Source organism: Chaetodon auriga, chromosome 10 (genome assembly GCF_051107435.1).
Source record: "Chaetodon auriga isolate fChaAug3 chromosome 10, fChaAug3.hap1, whole genome shotgun sequence".
NCBI lineage: Eukaryota > Metazoa > Chordata > Actinopteri > Chaetodontiformes > Chaetodontidae > Chaetodon > Chaetodon auriga.
The window spans coordinates 8,110,629-8,136,722 of NC_135083.1; the positions used below are offsets into that span (position 1 = coordinate 8,110,629).

At 44.3% G+C, this 26,094-nt stretch overlaps 1 protein-coding gene across 1 annotated transcript in view; it reads right to left on the reverse strand.

Moving 5' to 3' along the window:
• Nucleotides 1-26,094, reverse strand: part of LOC143326924 (cadherin-4-like) — a 228,192-nt gene that overhangs the window by 12,522 nt on the left and 189,576 nt on the right. Inside the window, exons 6-11 of the mRNA XM_076740975.1 lie at nt 23,540-23,695; nt 18,692-18,836; nt 16,228-16,400; nt 12,415-12,552; nt 7,732-7,917; nt 4,315-4,571 (exon numbers count right to left, since the gene is read on the reverse strand). Coding sequence (XP_076597090.1) covers nt 4,315-4,571; nt 7,732-7,917; nt 12,415-12,552; nt 16,228-16,400; nt 18,692-18,836; nt 23,540-23,695 — 1,055 coding nt within the window. The remainder of the gene's footprint in view (nt 1-4,314; nt 4,572-7,731; nt 7,918-12,414; nt 12,553-16,227; nt 16,401-18,691; nt 18,837-23,539; nt 23,696-26,094) is intronic.

A 26,094-nucleotide genomic window follows, 5' to 3' on the forward strand; every position in this document is an offset into this window, starting at 1 on the left:
CAAATTGAAATGGATTTGACCTTAACCTTGCTTTCATATTTATTGAATTGTGGTGCACTTACTGGCAGCGTACGCACCACTTGTTTATTAACATTAAATACCACATGTACATTTCTACTTACATGGTGGAGAAGGAAAGCCTGGAGGGGTGGGTGGCAGTAAGGAGGGGGGTGGACAGAGAGTATAATCTCTATCCTGCAGTTAGGGAGGTGGGATTTTCCCAGCAGGCAGTGGGCATGATCCCAAGCGTAGCGCAGTGCGGGGAAAGGGATCACAGAGATGACATTCCCACACTCTTGACAGTTTCACACAGGCTAGCCAAGCCCACAGCTACTAAGTGGCGGACTGTGAAATCACCACCAGGACTACAGTGAGTCCATCACAGTGGGAGGGTGGGATGAAAGAGTGAGGGAAATGATCAGGAATGGGTGGGAGGGGAAAGAGGGACAGGGAGAGGTGACATTCGGAAGTACAGCGTGGCTGTATGATCTGGTTTTAATATGCTCATTAAGACTGACTTGATACCTACTGCTCTTCTGTGTCCAACTGCTCTCTGTTGGCTTAGCCATGGCAAGCTGACTCTGGGCTAAGAGAAAAAGGTTCTTTTTGTCTTTCCACTGGAAGGCACTCTTTACTGAGCAGAAGGAAATTAAAGGGTCCGTTCAACCAAATACCAGGAGCATTGTTCTTGGAAAACAAAACAAAACATGCTGTTAAATGCAAATGAAGAGTTTGACATTTCTTTTAAATATTGCTTTCTTGCCAGCAGTTAGATGAGAAAGTTGGCGCCACTCTCATATGTAATCTGAGGCTAGAGTCAGCAGGCGATTAGCTTTGCATTAACACTGGAAACAGTTGAAAAAATCTGCCTACCAGCACCTCTAAAGGTGACAAATGAACACAGCATATCTAGTGTGTTTCCATGCATGGTTTGCTGTTTTTATACTTGCCGCACAAATCCAAAAAATGACAAACAACATGCCAATTAGCCTTGGAGGTGCTGGTGTTATAGGTAGATTTTTTTTACCTCTTGAAAGAGCCAGGCTAGTTGTTCCCCCTTTCTTCCGGTCTTTATGCAAAGCTAAAGCTAATTGTCTGTTGGCTACAGCTTCATAGTTAGCATCTTCTCATCCCTGTAACTGCATTTTCCCAAAAAAAAAAAAAAAAAAAGGTCAAATTACTCCTTTAAAACAAAAGAAATACCATTTACCTCCACTGTGTTGGAAGCAAATAATCTTAGAGGGATATCTCAAAACCTGGGCAAAAATAACCAAAATGATCTGCATTGCATTGCACACTATGAGTGAGAAAATGTGTTTTTTTGTAGTTTGGATTTACTGATCCTTTAAAGTCAGGAACAGAGGAGAGAGAGAGAGAGAGAGAGAGAGAGAGAGAGAGAGAGAGAGAGAGAGAGAGAGAGAGAGAGAGAGAGTGTGCATAGAAAATTGTTTTTCTGGAGTTTTTTCCTCCATAATGGGCTATAAAAATAACACCAGAACCCAGCCACACGGCATGATAGCACAAGTGGCTGTGTGCTCTGTGATGATAAAAGCCACAACACAAAGGTTTGTTCACAAAGCAGAGTGCCCTGTCCACCACCACACGTTAATTAAGTATCCTAAAGAGCCTTGAGAGCAGATGTAATAAGCCTTACATGAAGCAAATGAAGTCCTGAAGTGAACGGCGTTTGCAACTAAGCTAATTTCCAACACGCTGAAACAGACAATCCACTGCATTATTACTGGTGTTTTAAAGGAGAAGCCCTGATAAGTTAAGGGCAGAATGTGCTTGGCTTTAAACTGTCATTTTCACTCCATTTTTTCTGACAGTGCTCAGTAAACGATAGGGCCACTCTGGCCATTAGAATAATGATTGTGAAAGCGCCCACAGTGTTTTTGTTTACAAGTCCCAACTGTCAACAACATTACTGCAGGCAACTGGCAGCCCCCATCGCTAACTTTTTAATGAAGTGCGATGCCAATTTTTTGTCTTCTTGGAAAGGTTAACAGTTCTTGTTTACTCCAGAGCTATTTTGGAATAAATCTTACATTTCGTGTGAAAGTCTTAGCATTCCTTCCTGTGTCTTATTTCCAATGCTTTCCCGAGCTCTCCTCAACCTGAAGGTTTCTCTCATTTGGGAGCTGGCTGGTGTGTGAGTATAGCTGGATGTATGATTAGGCCTGGCAGGTTAGTGATCTTAGCAAGCAGCAGGGAGAGGTATGACATTTATTTTTCAAACCCCCGACCCTGAGGATGAAAAATGCATGTCTCAAGCTTAGCCAAGGCGGTTTGGGTAATCATTTATGCCAGTGTCTCCAGTCCCATGTCTCGACCTTACTGGTCCGGTGTCTGACGGGTGATGCATGATGCCTCACTCTCCCCCTTGCCGTTCCCCCTCCCCTCCCCCGCTCCTGTCCGCATCATCTCCTGCACACCCCCAACAGGACACTGTCAGTCTGTCCCTCCTTTGATAAGCACCTGTCAAGTTCAAACCTTGACCTGGAGTCAGCTCTCCCCCCTCAGCTCCTCCCCGCCTCCCTCCCGTAGGTAGTCCCGTAGGTCTTTTTTCACCTTACTTTCGACTTTTATGGCTCCCTCTAAATCCTCTCCTTGTCTCTCTCCTCTTTATATATCTCCACATTCCATTTACGGAGACGTACAGCTCTTTGTCATATGCAAAGACATATGCCATAAATTACACGTTAACACAAACTGTGGTGTCATATCTAAATGTCTCTCCCATGCAAGCAGACATGTCAGCGAAGGATCTGATTGATGGGGTTTGGAGGTATGCAGACTGAGATCAGTTCTGTGGGATAAAAGTTTGAAAATGAAAGTTTAACAGGATGATGCAAACACTGTACAGGGTTTTTAATGAGTCCCGGAATTTCTGTTTCTTCAGAATAATGAGAACTCAAAAGATGGAGGGAATAGCTGTGATTAGTGTCCTTGCGTAACAGTCTAGAGTAGATACCTTTTATGGAACTGGTGTAAAGCAGGGGGATTGATAGTGATCCTATCCAGATGGAGCCAAATGAATGAGGTGGCAGATTTGCCATCTCTACAGTCCTGCGTCCTCACATGGCGAGACCAGAGGAAGGAGATTTGCGTTTGTGTTCTGGCCGCCGTGACAGACCACAGCGTGCTTGTAAAAGGCCAGCTTAATTCCAGGATGTAAAGTAGTGCAGCCTTGCACAGGTCAAGGAAAAACAGGGTGGAAACCGAAGAGGTCAAAGTGAATTCAACAGGGACAGAGGATGAGAGAGAGAGCCGAAGAGAAGGCAGAGAGAGAGAGCCCAGCTGGCGACTTTGGCGTCTTCCTAAATTATAATGTACACCCAGTTTAGTCTCATTTGCTGTGAAATTAACTGGGAAATTTGTTTAGATCTTTTCCCCTGAGAAAATGGGAGGGAAGGGGCTGTGTGAGTGTGAGGGTTGGAAGGAGGTGCTAAATTACACCAACGCGCTCACTTTAATGCATAAGGACACCGCACATGCGATCGCGAGCGGAAACACGTGTGCTCCTAATCTAAAAGCTTTTCTCTTGGCAACATCAGTGCACAGCAAAGTGCGCTTCATAGATGACATCTGAGTTTGAAAGTGCCGTCGCTGCTACTGTCAAGCTGACAGCAGGACTGAGGAAAGGTCTGCTGGTCATTTAAAGGTTGGTTTACATTTAAAACCCAGAGAGGCTGAGTGCAGAGAAAGAACACTGCAGGTGGACATAATGCTGTGTCAGGTGTTTGGGCTCGAGCCAGCTGCTCTCTTTATTCTCCCCCCTCCTTCCATCTCTTCTCTTCTCCCTCTCTCTTGCTCTGTGTGTGCGTGTGTGTGTGTGCGTGTGCGAGCGCATGTATGTACTCATGCAACCTACAGAATGCACACACTTCTGATTACCCCAGAGGCTATTGCTCCCTATTAACCTTACACTCCTTACTCAGAGTTCTCCTCTGGCTCATAAACTTCGCACAGTAAGACTTTGAGAGATGGGGGATGCCAAAATATAGAACCCTTGTTGAACTCTGACCCCTGACTACTGACATGGAACCTATCCAAGAGGCTTTTTAGCCTGCTATTAGAGCGTATGGAGGGATTTCTGCCAGAGTTATACTTCGTCTACAGCCAGCCAGACTTCAATCAGACAATACTTTTCTGGGTTTGGAGACAGACTGTATGCAATAGAACTGATCTAATCAGATCCAAATGATTTTGCACCAGAAGAAAATGAAACTAATGGCATGCTATTAAAATGTCCGAATTTGCCTAATTAGGATTCCCGTTCTCTAGTCTCGTCTATTGGAATTCGCTCAGTACCTGATTGTCTGCTGCATCTGTAGTCGGTCGGGATCTGAGGCGGAGAAGGTGGTCAGGCTGGTTCCAGCGGGGACACCCTCCTCAAAGCGGATGTGTTTTGGGTTTGTGGGGAAATACGGTGGTTCGTTGATGTCCTGGACGGATATGGTGACCCCAGCTGTAGACTGGAGGGAGGACTGGATGCCACTGGCTAGATGGGCCTGGTTGGACACCACCACCGTCAGCATGAAGGCGCGGTTCATCTCAAAGTCTACTGGCTGGAGGAGGGAACAGCGGTGATGACAGTGTGTGAGAGGAAGAAAGTTCAACTGCGTCGAAGTAGTTCAAACAGTATCAAATAGTTAGCGTTCAGCCTTTCTCTTGGTAAACAGTCAAAGATAATGAAATCCAGCGTGAGGGATCTGTCAAACACCACATATCATACACATTTAAACTCTACAGTATGCACAATTCACTTGGCCAGTTTCACATATTTTATGACAAGATGGCACAAATATGAATGTTCAGCGTTACAGTTGGTAGACAAAATAATACGAACACTTTTAATGCAATCCAGTGCAAACCCACCATCAATTACAGCCTCAAAAGATATCACAAAAAATGAATAAGCACCTCTGCGACACACTGTGAACAGAAGTTGGACATTATAAACCATATTTATATGGTATTTGCTGCAGTATTACCGTTGTTCTGGACTGTATTTATCATGTTCTCCTGTGTATAATTTTTCTCACTTTTTAAGAGGGAAAAATAGGTGAACTGTTATTATAAATACGTTCTTCAGTGGAAGCTCCAGTCTTTATGAATGATTTAAAGGAAAGGAAAATGAAGCCTTCTCTGATCTTGTATGGTCACTATCAGTGCTATGATCATTATTATTATTATTATCATTATTATTACTATCATTGTGACTTTTTATGAGCAAGCCATGTCAAGTGTTCAAGCATAGGGGGTGCACGATAAATGTTACACTGATTATAGTGTTTAAAGCCCTGTCAACATTCCTCTGTCTGCCGGTGGCTGGGGAGTACGCGTTGAACCTTGTTTGTTGATGATAAAGGACATGATAAATGAACAGATGTCGTGTCAAGTGGTCCCCTGATGAATTGGACCCATATTCTCTCTAAACAACTAACCAACACACAGACAGACAGACACACACACACACATCCTGAGCAGAGGCAGCAGGGCTTAGGCTTTTCATAGGGTGCTGTCATGGCTCTGCCTTTTGAGTCTGTGTGTGTGTGTATGTGTGTGTGTGTGTTCGTAATCTACAGGGGGTTTTGCGGGCTGAGCCTAAACCAGAGTGACAGATCCGTGCTCTCTTAATGAAGACTACACGATCAGGTTCAAGTGACAACAACAACAACAAGCAAGGAAATAAAAAAGAGAGCAAACACGCTGCTCGCAGGTGCTGCTGGCACATTTCTAAATAGGTGGATGACGATTACTGCCACAAGGCTTGTGTCTGAGGTGTTCGCTGCTGACGTTAACGATTTTGAGCACATCTGTATGTTGCAGCGCCTGAGTGTTATTAGTGGACAGCACAGCTCTGATATAAAAAGCATTCTTAATCAGGCAGCTTGGTTGACAAGGGCACCGGAGTGGATGTGTTTGCGCGCGAGTTCGTTGGTGTTGCAGTGTGCCTGTGTATGTGCGTGCACGTAGGTGTGAGTAAATGTAAGCACATGGGTGTGTATTCGCCTGTGACCCCAGGGTGCACTGGGAAAGCATTTGGAGGCAAACCACGCTCAAGGCTCTTTGATCTACAGCCAGTGGTATTCAGAGCACATGGAGGTCTAGAGTATAGCTGTAGGCTAACTAAAACACACACTAACACACACACACACACACACACACACCCTGAGGGAAGCCAGAGGGGTGAGAGGTCAATATCACGGCTTCCATCTTTTTGCCCATGAGCCGTCACATCTTACATCTCCGCTGCACCGCTTCACTCATTCATCTCTTTCCCTTTTACTTAATTTGTTCTGCTGGACTCCGGCTTCCCGCCCCCTTGCGAGGTGAGAACCTCTGCGCTCGCCTTCGCCTGGCTCACCGTGATCCAGGCGCTCTGCGGCCTCTCTAGATCCTCAAAAGTCTGTCTTCGTCTCAATTCCTTCCACCTCACCACTTCCCCTGTCATCTTCCGTGTTTATCATAAGCTGCGATTTGCATATCTTAATGACTCATTCGAACCGGGCGGCTCTGTTTGTGTGTTTTAAACGCGCTTGTTTGCCTACCGACTCTATTACCGCGCGGCAAAATGGGAATGCGTCTCGGAAACTCCCCAGAGAGCAGCGCAAATGCGTGACACGTTCTGGTTAAGACCTCAGCCCTTGTTTACAGAGGAGCCCAGGTCCCTCGTGGGGGATTGCCGCCTACCTGGGTGTCGGTGTGATTCGATGTGGTAAAAATAGGAACACCAGGGTATCCGTCTTATGGCTTCTTGACTTCACCAGGGCGAGCTGAAACCCCTCTGTTTACTTGTTGAGAGAGTCTATTTCTCGTTTCTTCCCAGGGGGTGTCCTGTCTCTTATTTTATGATTTCCTGATAACCTCCCATGGGTCTCTATGGAAGCTTACGGCTACGCGGGTGCCTGCTGAATTTTACATCAGGGAGTGAGAGGAATGGATTATAAAAGGCAGTCATCTAGAGATAATGAAGGGAAGCGAAATGCCAATGCTCATTGCTCAGGGTGCTGTGGGAATTACAGGGAGATGTTATTGCTATTTTTTAAACATCATTGCAGGACGTGAGATGTGATTTGCAGGAGTCAGATACACGAGGAGAAAACCCCCGGGTCCTCAGGGTCACGCAAATAAACAAGTTGTTTCTACAAAACACATGCGACACGGTGAGCACATTTACAATAAGCCACTCAGGGAGGAACAGAGGAATACAAATGCTGAAGGTCATTCTGCAGCATCTGCACACTTTACATACACACGCAACATAAACTGAATGTCATACAGACTTTTGCTCTGTTTTTCCCAAATGGGTTAAAACCCTCCAGACAACCGCCGTCTGAGAGGCTGAACACTAACACAGCAGGTTGTTACAAGACATGGCTTTGTTGTTGCTGTCATTTACCACAGCAGCCAGAACATTATGAGTGTATAAAAACCGTTGCCTTTGTAATTGAGAAATCAATACCTAATTTGCTACAGTGGTCTCACCAGCCATTGTGTGTAAGTCTGTGTGTGAGTGTATGAGCTGTTCCTGAAGGCCACAGCTGCCTCCAATCTCTCATTTGGACATAAAGGGGCATATGAAAGGCAAAGACCCCAGCCAGTCCCCATTTAACTCTGCAGTCTATTATTATTGCTTGTGCTTAAACCCAGAAGGGATCTAACAGTCAGCACAGACAAAGAGATAGACCTGTTTCTTTCTGCTCTGACAGGATGGTGTCTTACCTTCACCACGGTGACCATGCCATCGTTGGTGACAGGGTCAGTGCGGATGGTGAAGTGCCCAGACGGGTCTCCGCTGATGATCCTGTAGATGGCGTTCCAGTTAGGCGAGTGCGGTTGGTCAGCATCTATCACGGTCAGATTGGCCACCACAACATCCACCCGGTTCTCTGGGACTTCACCGGAGAACTGCAGGAAGTACAGTAAAAGGTTACCCTGTGATCTGCTCCTTCAAAGGATCTTTATGTTGACTGGGATTCATTTGAGTGTGGCAATTTGTACAAAAAGCCACTGAGTGCCCATCTCTCTTTTCCATTTTTCTTTATGGAGCCTTTCAGGTTTTCAGTTAGAGTAAGTTTAATGATCTTGTCTGAATAGAAAACAAACAGTAAACAACAACAAGCACAAGCACACAATGGCGCTGTTCCAGTTTTAATATTTCCTGCTTTTTCTGCATTTTGAGTGCGCATCATTGATGAGCAATAATATTTCATCCCTTTGAAAGTCGGAGTGACAAAGGAGCAGAGGATGGCTGAGCAGAAAGGAGCCAGCAGTAGGGAGGGTTAAAACAGCTGTTCGAGCGTATATGAGTGGCTTTCAGTTGTCCCCTTGCTGTACAAACACATGTGCTTTGTCCTGATAAGCCTGATGAGGAGTGAGCCGCTGTCTGTCATGTGTCTGTCATGGTGGGGATTGATCAAAGCCGTACAGGCTCAGGGGATAAAGCCCACAAAGACGAACCGCCAACAGCCACAACTGCACCGCTACATGAAAAAAACGGCCGCGGTCCAACCCCGCGAACAACCCGTTGACTGTTAACCAATCAGGTGGGGTGAGAAGGTGAGCGTGTGCTGGTGCTGGCGTGTCATTCACCTCATCTGGAGGCAACAGGCATGTAGCGCCATACAGTCGCCGCATCACCAGGGGTAACAGGCGTGAAAGAGCCAGTGAGCTGCTTATGTGAGTGTAGGATATCAAAGAGCAAAGCCCCAGACCAAACACTCCGACAGACCATAATACCCTGCCTGGCACCCTTCGCATCACCCAGCAAACAGCCGACAGCAGCGGGCAGATTAGGGGGCTGCGTCAGGAGAGCTGTTCAGAGACTCAATGACATTCTTAAGACAACAGACAAGTCCGGGTGGTCCTGATGCACTGCCTGCATTGGATAAGTAGGCAGGCTGTTGTATGTTTGTGTAAGAGTGTGTGTGTGTGTGTGTGTGTGTGTGTGTGTGTGCGCTTGAGTGGTTTATTACTGTGGTTTGGTTCAGGGACTCCCCAATGCCAATTCAATAAAATAAAACTTCAGAGATGGCTCTTGAGCTCCGAAGGGCCCTTGAGCATCTTCTTTCTCAGCACACAGTAACAACTGAGGGCAAGAGTTAACCGGATCTGATGGAAGACTTTGAGAGGTTCACCACCGCTCTTATTATCAATACCCCAGTTTAACATTTATTCTCTCATTAACTCATTTTTATAGGACGGGGGGTGGTGGACGGGGTTACATCAGGCGTCCAGAGCTCAAGCAGTAAAAGTCCTATTTATTTTTCCCACAGGAAATCTTACATGGCATGGCAATTTTTGAATTCCCTATATATAAAACTGTGTGTCATCAGTACAATCACTGTGTAAAAAGACTGTGTAAATACCAACTTTAAGTGGTGCAGGAAGTCAGCTATGAGTCCCAAAGAACTTTGCATTAAGCACACTCCAATCACCGAAGTTAAATGTCATGTTATTTTAGATTGCAGGGGTGACGTGTTCAGCCCCTCTTAACTCCTCGTCTCTCATTCACTCCGAGCTTCGCAGCTCCGATCTGGATCCCGCAGTATTGAATTCCATTCAATGTACCAAAAAAGGTTGTGGGATGCAGCTGAAATGAACAGTTTGAAGGGGAAAATAGCATTTCTGCACTCAGGATTATATTTAAGAGTAAACTTTCAAATTAAAATTTAAAGAATTTTTTTTTTTCCTGGATCCAAGGGAGCCGACCAATTCTCTGTTATATCCAGTTCAATTTAATGACGGTTCTATTTCTTCAAGACGCCGGCTTTTATTTTTGTGACAGGGAGCTTTCACTCGTGCCAGCGTTGTTGTCAATAATGGATTGTGATTCAACATTTGTTATTTTGAAAAGAGAGCATTTCAATCTCTCTCTGTAAAACCTTGCGGTTGTTCTCTTTCTTTCACTCTCAATGATTTATTAGCTGAACGCTGCTTTGACTCTGACTCTTTCTCTTATTGATTTTGGTGGTATGCTGCAGTGGGATTTGTTTCAACAGACAATGTTTGTGTGACTGTGCTGTCTTTCAGCAGAGGCTCCGATTTTCTCTGATCAGGTACTTTTTCTTTCTATGATACTGTATCTCGTCCTCAGCTGCTGGACTACAGGGAAGGAGGGGGGAGCTCCCTGATTGTGATTGTCACAGAGTGCAGTTGGCTTTCTCACAGCACTTGACAAAACACCTCTTGCCCACAACCTCATCCTTCTGTCACTATTTTGGCAGCAAGGAAAGACTAAAGGGGGCAAGGGGAGGAGAGGAGGAGTGACAGGGAACTTCATCACAGGAACTTTGTGAGGATATTAAAGGAAGGAAGCGCCGCAGTAAATCCCGCACAGAGATACCCTTGATTGCATGATTGTAAGTTTGTCTACACATGGCTACAAATCACCCCATACCATGTGAGATACAGCTTGTTGTTGCAGCGCTGCATGCATAAACAAACAAAAGAGACGAGCGACCTTTTTCATTTTGTCTCCATCTGCATCAAATAACGCGGAGCATGTATGCAGGCCTGAATAAGCACCCAGAGCCTTCACATTCATGCACATGCACCACCCTCTGCCGCCTTGAAAAATAGGGCAGCCTCTGATAAGAGTGATGAAAAATTAATCATCGACATTAAAGACAAATTCCCCAAACTTTATATTTCTGGGACACATTGAAAGATCTATGGGGTTTATTGCAAACACTAAATATTTGCATAATGGCCTGCATTCTCAACAAAATGGCTTTTATGTTATCCCGCCACTAAAATGGATGATTTATGAAGGGAGTGGGTAAAAGCGCTCTGCTCATCGTGGCTCCAAAACCTCCACTGAAGTTTATCATCAATATCCATGATAGCATTAACTTCCCTCTGTGGTGATGATGGAAATGCACTTAAACACGGTGGAATACAGTTAGAGAATGTGAATCTATTACCGGCCACCATCATCAATACGCCGCCATCAAGAGAGAATCTTAAATCAGATGGGGATGCCGAGTCAGGAAAGGCCTCTGATTTACAACGGGGCATGTCTATGCTTTATCACTGCTGCTGTGGAAAATAGCTCCTGTGACCAAATAATCTTTCATTCTTTCTCCTCTCCCCATCATTCTCTCATCACTTTCCCCTGTCTTCATTTTTCATCTCGGAGTCTCCGTGGTGGTCCACTCATCAACTCCTCTTCCCTCTTTGTTCTCTTTTTGCTCACCATCTCCTTTGTGTGTATTTTTTTTTTCCTCCTCTGCCCTCTCTTTCTACATTTCCTGCTGCGTGTGATGTAGCAGCTCTCTGATGAGCTCTATAGCTGACACATGCTTACCGGCAGCGCCAACTCATCATCATAGGGTCTTAATAGCCCCCAGGGCAAATGCTAATGCTAACTCCTCTGCTACCACCTCAAAGAGCCGGGCCTAGTGCACCGCTGATAGCGCCTCCCTGCAGTTGCAGAGCTAAGCACCTTATCTACCCAACAGGCCCGTGCTCTCATCACTACAGATAGGAAAGCACACATGCTGAATAATTCTGACACCTGAAGCCATACTGACACCTGGAAAGATTTTCCATCATAACATGGATTTAGAGTGCAGACACGCTGACTCCACTTTTGACCACCCTCTCTAAACAAATGCATGTCTCTGCAACATCAATAACAATGTGACTCTGGAGAATTTCATTAAAAAAAAAAAAAAAAAAACCCACACAACCAAACAGCTCATATTTTTTTCCACTTTCCAGGCATCAGTGAGAAATCCACACATCTAAATGTTTAGCAGCACTGAGAAAAAAATGACCAGAGCTAAAATGAAGTTAAGCGAGGATGGAATAAATGGAGGTTAACTTTTTAACAACACTAAATCGCCTGCTTCGCTAACTCATTTAGTGATGATGTTGCCCAGTCGCACCACACTGATACATTACATACAGGACTTTTAATTTTTACCTCGCTCTCGATAATGACCTTCTGTAATGTAATCATCATTCTAAATATCACTATCACAACAATCATTAACGATTTGCTGGCTCTAGTTTTCTTGCTGATGAATGTCAATGATATAGATTAGTTTTTCCTCGTGTGTGTGTGTGTGTGTGTGTGTGTGTGCATCTACAAGGAAATGAGTTAGTACCCTTTGCACTTCATACCTCATAACCCTCCCTCACCGTCCTTGTGTAAATCTTCCACTGTTATGACGAAACACACTGCTGTAGTCGTTTCCTTCCTCCTTTCCTCAGTTCATTCCTCCCTTTTCATCCCCTCTTTCATCTCTGCCTCCCTCCCTCTCGTCCTCCACGTCTGCCTCTCTCTCTCGCCTTTTCGGTTTCTTTTACTCATTATTTCCACCCTCTTCTCTGAAACCAACACCCTCTCCTCCTTCAAACTGTTACCCTTTCCTCACTCCCTTATTTGCAGCAACTCACAGTTCGAGAGGTCAGCATGGGAGGGTTGTCGTTGATGTCCGTGACAGTGATGATGGCGGTGGCTGTGTTGGAAAGGCCAAAGTTCAGGTTGCCTTCCATGTCCGTGGCCTGCACGATGATGGTGTACTGAGACACTTTCTGTGAAAGGCAGAAACAGAAAGAAAAAACAGAGTGTGCAGTTATTCATCTGCAAAGTGCTCTCTCTTCCTTGAATCTACAGCAACAGACTGTGACTCCCAGAGGAACAAAAACTGAGCCTTGTTCTATTCTATAGCAGCTGCCCATGCTCTTATTTGAAACACAGATTCACAAGGGTGAAGTCTTCCATTCGAATGAGCTGAGACCTCCAGAGCTGAACGTTTCCAGACTTCACGCCATCTGAAGGCTGCATTGTGAAGCCTTCCCATCAGAGACATCGCTCATTCAGAGCCACTGACGGACAGATGTGAGGACAATGATCCAACTGACAGAGATTAATCGACTATCTATGGTGCAATAATACGAGGGAATGATAGATGCCATTTTGTGTTTGGAAATGACACAGTACCACTTCACTGGGAGCTGAAATATGGTTCTCTCATTGGTGTTTTTGTACTTGGGTGCATTTGTGTGCTTCTAGTCGTGCAGCTCGATTCCCATTCTCCTCTCCTCCCTCTCTCTGCCAGCATCCTCTCCCTCTTCTTCATTCCCAAGGTGCAGTTAATGGGCTGCAGGAAGGATGGAGCCCTGGAGCCGACTGTCTGGATAATGCGTCTCGTCACTGAGATTCCCAATTACATTCCCAGTGTCTCCCTCACCTGCTAATTACCGAGTAAATATCCCAATTAGGCCAGGACGCCACATCAGGAGGATTAGACAGCTCCCCTCAGTTCCTCTCATCCTGATGCTAGACGAGATGCTGAACTCCAACCTTGTACACACACTCTCATTAACACCCGTACGTCCACATAAACACACACACACACCTCTCTTTCTCCATATCTTGTTTGGAGGCAGCGCTTGCCTGACTGTCCCATCAGCCAGTGTACAGCGTGTACACAACACACTCACTAATTAGACAAGGGAGTAATTATGTAGAGCTCCTCTGAACCTCTCAGTATTGCAACAACACCGCAGCATACCCAGCTTCCTCTAAAGGACTGAGGTCTGTTACTGTCAACAAGCTCTTAAAAGTCCACGGCAGACCAGTGGAAACCTTCAAAAGAGAATCAGTGTGGGAGTTTCTAAAGTGGAGGAAGAAGACATTTCAAAAGTAAAGAACAGAGGAGAGGATAAGAGACAGCAGGGGATGCAGCTGAGGCACAAGGGAGGAGGACTACCAAAAATAGATGCCTGTTTTGTTTTTTTTTTTCTTCTTCTTTTTTCTTTTTTAGCACCTAACAGCTTCAACACCCCAGCCCAAGAATGGAGGGGAGATGCAGAAACTTTCAAAGTTTCAAAGGGCCAAAGTGCTGACTAAAAATGGACCAGGGAAGCTCGGCAGTGTGCTGTGTAGCATCTTCCTGTGCAGTTCATGTACAGTACGTAAGCTCCAATTTTTTTTTTTTTCCCAGCAAGGTTGGAGACGTCTTACCTGCTCTCGGATAATAAAAAGAGAAGCATGTACTTGTATGGCACAGGAACAGAGGTACGTGTATGACTGTCTTCATGAAATGTGTGTATGAATACGTGTGAGAGCCCATAATGTAGAGAAATACATGCATGTCCTTGTGCTTATGTCTGTGCACATATAACGTGTGTGTGCTCCTGTCTTTATGAGGACTGATGCAGGTTTTTTTCATGGTTGACTGTTAGTTGAGGTGATTAAACCTGCACAAACTGACTTTTTTTGGTCACTTGGTGGCAGCAGAAACACACGTCAACATTAAAAGACAAAAAACACGTTTTGGATTTTGTTCATCATAAAACAAAACCACCAAAGCATTGTTTACATCCATGTCTACTTGCTTGCAGTCTTCTTCTTCCCTGCCTTTTTGTGCCCAGCATGTCTTGGCAGCTTGTCATACTGCCACCTATTGATCAGTGTAATAGTGTGAAACCATTGGCAGGACTGTGTATCACTCGTACACGTGCGTCCTCGTTTGCATGCATGAGATCAACAAAACAGGCACCCACTCGTGGAAAAAACGCTCCGTAGTGCAACTAGGTGTCGAAAACTCCACAGGAAACCTTGAAACTTTTTTTTAGCTAACAGTCTATTTAGAAATATGGCAGATACGGAGCAACATTAGCATGTATCTTCAGTCGTGTTTGCGGACACCTGTCAAGTGTGAAGTCCAGTATTCATTCTCTTTCAGGTCTGTTTTTGGTACCAACTCCTGAGGGAAATATCTGTCTGTTTAGCTGCTAAATGCTCCTCTATGTTCACCAGCCAGATGCTAACTGTCTGTGTGCCGTTTGGTGCTGAGCAGGTAGAGTTTTTTCACTCGAACCGGCTGTGTGCTGTGGCCAAAAACAAACCTATGAGAGTCCAAAGATACTCCATTTCCAATGACAATCACAGACAATCCTCACTGATTTTGTGATCAACTTGTCAATGAATCATCTAATTATCTCAAAACTAGTTGCATTAATATGCAATTCTCTTTAACCAAGATATCCCAATATAGACTGCATGCTAACTGCATGTTATGGGTTCTATATTTGTTTATCACCACTGAGGTGCCTTAAGACCCAGATCTGCTCCAGTGGAGCTGCTCAGTGGCTAACAGCTCACACTGGGCATCTTCCAGTTCTGTGAGCTGGGTGCTCCTGAAAAAGAGCTCCCAGGATAAATATAGGTAGAAACAAGCTGGGCTTGGAAGGAATTATATCATTATGGGTCTTCATTCATATGTAGTGGGGGTAGGAGTTTAATCCTCCATCGGGGGTGACTGGCTGGATCAGCAGGATGCAGAAAAAACAGAGTAAAAATAAGCAATAGTGTTTCAGCTGAGACATTTTTACTCCACATCCCCTCATACTGTACCCATCTCACTCCCTCTGGCACCCTCGTGTCTCATCCTGCTTCTCAGTCTCCATCAGCCTATCTTCATTGCCAAATTCACACTCACTTCCTCCCAACTCACGGTGATACCCCGTCTGCCCAGCTCTGTTTTAGTTCTATTGCTCCCTTCAGTCCCCCCCCCAACCCTTCAATTGCCTGTGTTTTATCGAGTGTAGATGTGATTATATGGGCTTTTGTGTTTGTCTGACAGGTGTCAAGGGCATTCTATCTCAGATATTTCCGCTCTATCTTTGCCACACAAACAAAAACACACACACACACACACAGACAAACGCGAACACCTACACACAGACGCAGACTCACACACGACACAAGGTGAGCAGCCCATTGCAGCGTGATGTGTTGTTAATAGGTCTGTCACTGGTGACAGTTTGGGAGGATGATCTGTCTCAGAGATTTCTTTGCAGAGTTGTCACTGGCACATCCGTGTCGCGAGAATAAACACATTTGGATCTTGTCTCAACTTTTATAGCTCCATAAACAAGGTGACCGCAGAAGAAGGCAATTTACTGTAAAAAAAGAGATGAGCTGGTGTGTGTGTGGCGACAAATGGCTAAAAAAGATTTGTATGCCACATCTCAGCGTGTCACCAGAGTAAACAATCCTGCTACGAGCTCCATAAACAAAGATAAAGGTGCATCATCTGGCCATGCATGGTTCATTCAGACTATTTGGACGGCGCTCAAATGATGACAGATTTTAGTGATTAAAATCTTTATGTGTGTTAATTGTTTAATTTTGCATGATTTTATCTCTGTCAAAGATGAAAAGCCTTTTGTGAATGCTTTGAGATAGAGAAGACCAACCTCTCGATCAAGACCAGGCGCCACCGTCACAATGTCGCCGGTCTCGCTGTTGATGGTGAACATGTTGGGGATGGGGCTGTGCGGCGTCTGCGACAGGATTCGATAACGCACCATTCCATTGGCGGTGGTGTTGTCGTCGGCGTCGAAGGCTGACAGGTGCATCACATACGTTCCTGATGAAGGGAAGAATATTTGTCAGCCGTCCAAACAGCCGAGCGCGCTGTACCAGACAATAAAGAGTCAGCTTCAGGTTACATGAAAGTACAAATGGAAAGAGAGATTTCAAAGAAAAAAGAAAGATTTTAGTCTTAATTTGTGCTGAAGCGAGACTCAGTCGCTGTTGAAAGATGGAATAATCCCCCTTTTTGCAGCCTGGTCTGGTTAGCTGGTTATCTTACTGTGGCTAATCTCTACCTTTGCTTTCACTGCACTATTAAGCAAAAGCTACACAGTCTCACTTCAATTTTTCTAAACATAGAATTGTTTCCCCAAAATAAATTATTCCCTCTGTAACCTTTATTATTTTGTATTGTTTGTTGGCCAGTTTAAAGTGAAACAAAAGGAGGCATTAGCCTGCTTCATCAACCATCCTACAAACAGATTTTAATAACACTCGGGATTGGTAATAATCACACCTGATATTGGGACAAGTGCACATAAACATGGCTAATAAACCACTTGGATGTTCCATAACAGCTTGATAACACAACAATAAAGTTAATTGAACTTTGTGGATTTATGCCAGCAGAGAAATGCTGTACACCTGTTCTGTAAATAACAACTACACACACAGACATACAGCGTGCACAGATCGTGACTGTGATCACTTTTTATAGCCACAGAACTCACATCACATTTTGCTGGATACACCGAACGAGCTTCAAACACAAAGTGCACCATTTCTTATTAAAGTGGAAGGCTCTCGCACGCCCGACCAGTAGATTTTGATGACAGATATTGCTCAGTCTCTAATCACGTTATTCTGACACTGTTATATAAAAATAAGCTAATAAACCATCTCGATGTTTGAGAATCCTTGCTTACATTGATCTAAAATCTTTGGAAACCCGTTTTGTTTCTTTTTTCGACTACAAGCACAAGTAAGCACAGACATACAGTATATATAGAGAACAAGCCACCCTCCCTCCATGAATGCACCACTTGTTTGCTGCCTCCACACACTCAAATAACTCTGTGGGATCACCGCCTGTCACCCAATCTCTCCATCTCTCTCCCTCTCTCGCCGCCGATTCTAATTGCCAGAGATAGTGATATCATGCCAGTGACAGCCCCTGTCCGAGGATAATTGTAACCGCAGCTCCCATTTCAAACTTCATTACATTTCAAAGCAACATTTGTCAATGACTCGACCGGAGGGAGCACTCTAAAGGCCTCTCAGCGAGACGAGGGGGAAAAAAAAAAATGTAAAAAAAAAGAAGCCGGCAGGAACAGAGCGAGGGAGAGGAAAAGAGAGAAACTGAGGACGGACTCCATATTTGGTTTGAGTCCAAGTGGAGTGACTATCAGTCCTCCACCCATCACTTTCTTCTGGAGATGGAGGGATACAGAGGAGGAGATGAAGAATCACAATGTGTCACACATCGTCGGGGTAATTTCATTAAGCTGCACTCTTAGGGGGTTTAATGTGGACCCTTTGTACGGGCGTCCTAAGCTGTGCCTGACAGGATTAGGTCCCCATAATGACTCTTTAATTTGCAAACTAATTCAAGTCTGTAATTGGCCTTCCATTGAAACCACTGGAGCTCTAAATTCTAAAACTCTCTTTTTTTATGATTATTGTTCAGCTGAATGTCATGCATGCCACAGAGACTTGTCTGCTGTGTGGGGTAAGGCTGAGTGGGAGGGGGCAGCAGCGGAGAAAAAAAAAGCATGGGAAGAAAGAAAGAAAGAATGAAAGAAAGAAAGAAAGAAAGAAAAGGAAATGAGCACCTGGACACCTCTTGAGATCACCTCTGGTGTAATAAACTCCGGTTCATGGGGCTCACACTCACACACACATGCATGCACAGAGAGAGCTCATCTCCGTGATTCCTCCGCTCCGAGGTTAGACATAAAATGACCCAGTGGTGCTACAGCTTGGTACATTTAATCCTCAATCTCCTCTCCAGCCTGAGCACCCTCTTTGGTTTATGGCCACTGCTGCAGCTGGCTAAATGAAAAGCCACTGTAGGAGACAGATTCCCCGTCTGTCTGCTAAATCAAGGGGAATGGAAAATTCTCTGTTGCGTCAAAGACTCACTGGTGTAGTCAAACTTTTAATGACACCAATCTCTCCTGATATAGCGGCCGCTCTTCCACTGTCCACCCATATCCAAACTGCTCAACCTTGCACACATTTCTTTAATCTTTTTTTTTTTTTTTTGGATAAATACTCCCGGAGTTGCTCCAGCTTCACACTTCTTGTTTCGTCCATCGATCTGTGCATCCATCCGTGTCTCATTACCTGGTTTAGAGCCTTCATCCACAGAGCCGTTGTAGACCTGGTTTTTGAACTCGGGCCTGTTGTCATTCATGTCGATGACGAAGATGTACAGATCGATGGGGTTCTCGACCTGGTTCCCGTTCATGTCCACGGCATGGGCTCGCAACTGGGAGACACAAAGGCACAACAGGTTATGGGAGCAGGCAGGAGTGAACTGGTAAATCTGTGCGCTTACATTGGTTTTATGGAGAAAATGAGGTGATGTAAAATGTTTTCATGGAATGAACAAGGATGATTTCTACAGTTTACATTTATCTGTTTCACTCTCCAAACAGTCTCCACACTCCACATGTGAACTGGCTGTCCAGCTGCCAAAATAGTGGCAGCAGTAGCATAACAATTGGGAACACCCCAACCCACTTTTTGCCCCGGGTCAGGCCTGACAGGAACATTTTACAGTCACTCAGAGAGGAAATAAATGCCACAGCGCCCTCTGCATGTGTTTTGTGTAACATACTGTGTCCAAATGGATTAACAGGTGATAGTCTGTAATTGTATAATTCTAATGAAAAGACATCACAGTTGAACATCAGTCAAAGCTAAGGCATGAAAGGACAGTCTGCCTGAGAGAGGAACTGATTTCTGGGGATTAAAACTTTATTTCACTTCAGTCTAAAGTTTCTGCATCCTGTATTTCTTTTGTTTCATTTGAAATGTTATATTTGTGGTTCTGTGTCAGTGAAGTCAGAGAGGTATTAATAATACAAAAGATTAGGCCACATTTCTCATTCTCTTGTCAGACTTAAGAACAGCATGAAGGCCACTTTCATTCTAAACAAACCTACATCAGCATTAACTGAATTTATCTGCAAAATTTTAACGGTTGTTGGCACGTTTGAGGATCACTTCTTTGTATCACTCAGCGCACTCATCTGCTCAGTGCATTCCCAACTGTCTCCGCTCAGGCGTGGACAAAAGAAAGGGAGAAACAACATAAATAAAACACCAACAAACAGAGAGCATTGGGGGGGTTTTTTTACCCTTCAAGGTGACTACTTTCACAGCACCTCTCCGGCCAAACACTGCACTGTTTTCTGAATTTAGGCACTGCTGATGAACACGGTAGTGATAAAATCTGCATTATTGAATTAACACAGTTGAAAACTTTCAAAAAGATTTCCTAAACCTACACGAAGACATTAACTCCGGTCAAACGTGAATTTCAGGATATTTTTCTTGCGGAGTAATTGCCTTTGCGATCATGCACTTTCTTCAGGTTTCTTATCTCTTTTACACTTAGTCCCCAGAAGTTTTTATCTCAGCAGAAGCCAAAACAAGAAACATCTTATTTTATTGGCTCTGTTGTAAAGGCAAGGTGTCGGTTTCAGGATCACTGCGCTGGATCCCAGACCAACATTCTGTCTGGTTTTGTTTGAAAGTGAGTCCTGAAATCTCTTTACTTCCCTCTGACTCCACAAACACAGTCAGCCCATCTCAAATTCATCTCAGCTGTGCTCAGATCAATGGAATCACCAACGAGGATTTCTCGCAAAGTTTGGACATGCTGTAAAATGTGTCCTGACTGCTTTTTCTCGTATGAAGTCTGGAGGAAAAAAAAAAAAAAAAGAACCGAATGAATGAGAAGGAGGAAAATAACCAAATTATCAGGGAAATGTTGAGTTTAAATAAATTCTCGTGGTTTGTTTTTGCACTCCATACTTGAAGGTCAAACTAACAGACTCCAGTGGCATTTCAAAATGAATTCCTCAGATCGCTCTAAAGCTGTTTTGATTCACTTCACCTTACCTGGGAATGTTTATATCCCTGAACATGACTTATTCAGTGATATTCCTGTCAGCTGGAAGCACCAGGGATGTTTAGTTTATATCATACAATGAAAAAAAATGAAAAAAACAAAACAAAAAAAAAGACAGAATTCAGATACTATCTACATCCTGCTCCTAACAACCAAGGCTGGTAAATATTTATCCTGTTAAAATGTCAGCGATCAATTTCAGGCGAAGGACCTTGCACCTTATTTGATGTTGGGGGTATTCATCTTAAGGAAGAGGGAAGGAAAACTGACAAAATGGAAAGGGGCTGGGGGAAAAATCAAAACATGTCAGGAACAGTTAGAGAAAAGAGATTAAAGGTTATAACACAAGCAGAGTGTTTTTCCTCATCATGCATGGAGGATTGTGGGAGTAGTACTCTTTCCATCTGAGCATGCCTGGTGGGAAAAATGCTACCTGGCCAGTGCAGGAGAGCCAGATAAGTGAAACAGCCCGCAGGCTCGTTGCGGCAAGAAATAGAATCAGTAGCATTCTCCATCAGCTTCCTCTCCTCAGAGAAGAGCCTCTCCACCACCTGCTTCCACTCTGCACCCCCACCAAAATTGGGTCTTCAGGTCCCCCTCAGGTTAATTTGACTTTACTTTTTCCACGGCATTGTCTGATCTGTCCTGCACCCAATATCCGTGCGCTGCCATCGCATCTCATCTTACTGTCCTGTAACAGGCTAGGAGCCGGGCCCTTTATCTCTCCCTACCCTCATCCCTCCATCCTGCATGGACCCACACCCTAATTCAATAACAGCAAGAGTCAGAGATTACCGCCATGTTTAAAGCAGGCAAAATGTAATTCTAGGTCCACATTAAAGTTATTATCTTGAAAGGCAGGGGGAGAAAACAGACCGTACCAGGCAGCGCTCGGCATTTGGCAAAGAAGCAGCATCCTGATAGAGATAACAGCAGACCCAGAAGCTCCAAGGATTTTTTCCTCATAAGAATGCATCTTGTTGCATGGCTGGTTTTGAATTTCAGAGTGCTCATTCTTTTGAAATAAAAAGAACTAGACCGTAACTTTGTTCTGTCCTTGCATGAAATATGAGGTAAACAAAAGAAAGAGCACAAAGTCAAATTCTAACTTTCTGCGTGTTGTTGCTTTCCAGGAGGATGCCGCTTGGTAAATAAAACCTTCCCTGTCTTGGATTGAGAGTGTTCATGTTTTGTGCAATAAAGTTTAATTGCTTTCCTGTTGCCCTAACATCTCGCATCTAGTGTGAGAGGCCTTTAATTGAAGTGCAACACCTTTCTTCATCTGTTTACACGCACATCTTTACCCTGTCTCATCTGGTTTCTCCCTGCACTTTGTATTCCACAGCAACTAACACTTTTCCTCTACAACAAACACAGACTTTAACTTAAACAGCCTTTAGCAAGCCTCCGCCTTTCTTAACAAATCACCTCATTGATTGGAGTTTGTCCTGGGTATAAATCTGCTCAGCTCCCACTAAAGGTTGAGCTTGCCAGCTCACAGGAACTGTAAGTCAGACCAGATTCCCATACACATAGACGGATAGCAGCAGGTACAGAGACAGAGACAACCAGAGACAGGAACTATAAGTGATGAACCCAGTGTTGTTGCTCACTATATCAAAGCCTGAGGGCTCCCTTTTCACTGCATCAGATTGACTAGCTTTAGCAGCAATACGACAATTTAGTACTCTTCTTAAATTTTAAATGGACTTTTACAGACTGTTTGACATTTTCATGCCTGGACCAGCATGCACGGCACAAAGGCGAGAGGAGGGGCGCGGTTGGAAGGTTCACTCAAATGAGATAGCGCCTCGACAGGTGTTGGTATTTGATAAAGATTTTGTTTTAGATCAGCACAACATGGACACAACAAAGATGGCCATGCATGCTGCACTGGGCCAAGAACGCCTTCTCAAGGGCATATTTACAGTTTTAACACTCTCCTGTCTGTATGCTAAATAGAAAGCAAGAGCCAGGAGATGATTAGCTCAGCTTTTAAGGTTGGAAGCAGAGGGAAACAGCTAGCCCATCTCTGTCCAAATGTTAAAAGATCTGAGTAACAGCACCTCTAAATCTGAAGGTAAATAAATTCAATGGGATACAATGTGTTCATTAGTAAGATTTTTAGGTGCTGGTGCAGAATTTTTACACTTTGGATGGAGCCAGGCTAGCTGTTTCCCAGTCTTTATGCTAAGCTAAGCTAGCAGCTGCTGGGTGTAGCTTCATATACATCCAACTCTTTGCAAGAAAGCAAATAAGCACATTTCCCAAAATGTCACATGAGAACGAATGTCCGAAATACCCCAAAATGTCGAAGCGTTCACATCTTCTCACTCATCCAGCATTTACTTTCCCACAAAGACACTTTTTCCTCACACACTGTCTTTTCATCACGCGCCACTGTTATTGGCACAGTGGAGTAAAAGCTAAGAAAAAATGTGACTAATTGAGATGATTAATTATCACATTCTCTGACTTATGCTTCACTTCATCCACTTAAGTGTTGCACATAGTGCTGTCACACCACTCCATCACCCCTGTGCACTGAAGCACAAGAACACAGAGACGCACTCACATACACAACTCTTCACTGGAAGAGTTTTACACACATGTTTATACTTTCCACGTCAAAGTGTGTTCCTGCTTAATGTAATAATGCAGTGCAATATTCTTAACGTTTACGGAGTGGATGTATTAAAAGATTTTTAAATATTCTTTTCATTTTTTTATGTTGAGCAAATATAGATTAAAGTAATGAAAGACTAATCAAATCTAAAACTTATCGCATGCATATTTTATATTGGGAATCTGTTTTTTAAATGAGTTTTTACACTGTTCACTCAGAATGGCAAAAAATAATGAATACAACTGACTGTCTGATAATTACAGGAAAAGAAATGTGTGTGTGAGATGTTTGAGGGTTTCATTTTAAAGGTCACATCTGTTCTGTGTGTGTGTGTGTGTGTGTGTGTGTGTGTGTATGTGTGTGTGTGTGTGTATGTGTGTGTGTGTGTGTGTGAGAGTGTGTGTGAGAGAGAGAGACGCACACTCACATGGTAGGACGAGCGATGCTCTCGATCAAGAGGTTTGGTGACAAACATCTTCCCGAGCACGGGGTCGATACTGAACACCTCGTTGGGTGGTTGATCTGCTCCCACGCCTGTGATGCTGTATCGGATCGAGATGTCCTGGTCCTGGTCTGAACGGATCTGCATCACAACAAACAAAGAGGAACACTCAATCAGCCAGTCAATCAAGTGTCTATTTCACCGAGCCACGCCACTTTTCCTCTCCCTGTTCCTCTCTTGCTCTGAGAAAACACAAACCCGGTTATCACAGCCAACCTACACCTATTGGTGCAGCGTGTGCTGTGGGGTGTTTATTATTCGAGGACCAGTTTATGATATACAGCTCCGGAGTTTAATAATTTTGTCCTTACACAATCTCAGAAACCTGATATTGCATATTATTCACTGGAAACATCCACAAGCGTGCGCACACACACATACACACACACACAGAGGGCACACACACATATTCATCACAATTTGGCATTTCTAGCTACCACATATTCAAGGATTCCATTAGTGCTGCCGCAGGGAGCGCTATGCATTCAGTATGGCAGAATTGGACCGCTTCGAAAGAGAAATTTTAATTCAATATTTGAGGGGTGGGGGGAATGAAATCAACATATATTTACTGTTAACTTTGGCAGTCAGGTGGTGATTTATTAAGATTTGCTGGCGCCAAGCAGGGATTACAGACAGGCCGTGAACAAAAATGACAATTAGATAGGAAAGTGAAAATATGAGGTTATAATTGTTGTGCAATTAGGTAAGCAACAACAGGAAACATAACAACAACCACATTTTCAGGAGGCAAAAATGGGCCAGAGGAAAATAACATTCTCCAATTCAGGGGTGCACACAAGAAGAGGAATTATTCAATAACTGTGGGAGATGGGGGGGCAGGATGTTCTTTAAGAAATAGGTCTGTATTTTGGTTCTGCTCTCCATGCCAGATAGATAGCTAATAGGTGCATTAAGTGCACTGCTAGGCCTGTGATTTGGACTGAAGTGCTGTGTAATTGGGAATCATTTGGAGGAGTTTTTCAATTTAGACCCCAAATAGAGTCCAAACCTCCAAGCATCCCATCTCTGCCCATTAACTCCATGACAACCCGTGAACATCAGCCAGTGTATCAAAATGATACACACACACACACACACACACACACACACACACACACACACACACAGAGGAATGGCCAGCCTTTTTCTTCTAATCAATGACTATTTCATTGGAGGGCCTGAGTGCATCACAAGAGTAAGACTGTCCAAAGTTGTCTCCATCTTTCACCACTTGAGGAACCAATTTAGCAACACTTTTGACACACCAGGAATTCTGCCCTGCCGAGAAAATAGCTGGAACAACTAACAAGGACAAGGAGCGGACATACAGTATTAGACAGGTGTCATCCTGACTCTTCCTGCTGGTGGAATAAAAATGTGTCACCATTACCGATACTGACACCTCCTTCTCGTCCCCTTCACCAGCTTCAACATTATCATCAGCTCTCTATTAGAAAAGACCCGGTCGAGGTGTGTCTTTCCAATCAAACGGATGTTGATTGGTTACAGACGCCGTCCCCGTAAGAATGCAAGAGGAGCTGTCACAACATCCAACTGGTGCTATTTGTGCACGTTTGTATGTGTGTTTTCTTTGGGGAATTGGGGGAGGAGAACGTCAGAATGCTCTGCACATATCTCAGCGAATTACTGCTGACAGCTATGATAATTAACGAGCTGCAGGCATCGAACGCCATTACTTCAAAGAGACTCTACCCGTTAAACACCAACAAACTAACGAACATCCAGCTAGCAACTCGTCTGAACTCTCAATGTACTGCCATTACCCTCCTCTATGGGCAAGGCACAGAGACTGCAGCACACTAACTCCATCCACCTCTCCTGTCGCATTAGAAAATACAAGCAATTATTACACATCCGACTGACAAACTGTCTCCCCCTCTCATTCATCCCTCTTTTCTCCTCCCCTCCCCTTGTCTCTCCTTTCCCCTGCGCTCCCTTCTCTTCTCCCAGCTCCTTCTCACCCATCCCCACTCCTCCCCTTTCCTCTCATCTCTCCCCTCTGCTGTACTCTCTCATGTCTCTCTCTCTCTCTTTCTTTGCTTCAGGTCTCCGTGGGGACAGAAGCCATGCATGAAAAATGAAATTACTTCAATCCGTTGGCCTTGGCAGTGGCGTATAAATCCTCACCAGTTAGGAAGTGATAGCTCTCCATAATTCCATTTGGGTTTTCCCCGCCCCCTGATTTCCCACCCGTTTCCAAGTCATCCTGCTTGGGGGGGAAAGAGATTCAGCTGCACGTTTCCACAGTCATTCCAGCCAATTAGCTCTCCCTCCCACAACGTTCACGTAAACGCTTTTAAAACTATTGAGGAACGCTGCCAGAATCCTTATCCTCACCTGTCTCTAGCACATATTTATGCACGGCTGCATGCGCACACATTTGCACATTCAAGCGTGCACGCTGGCTCATGAGTTAATAATGCCTATAATAACACATGCATTCGTATATACCTGGC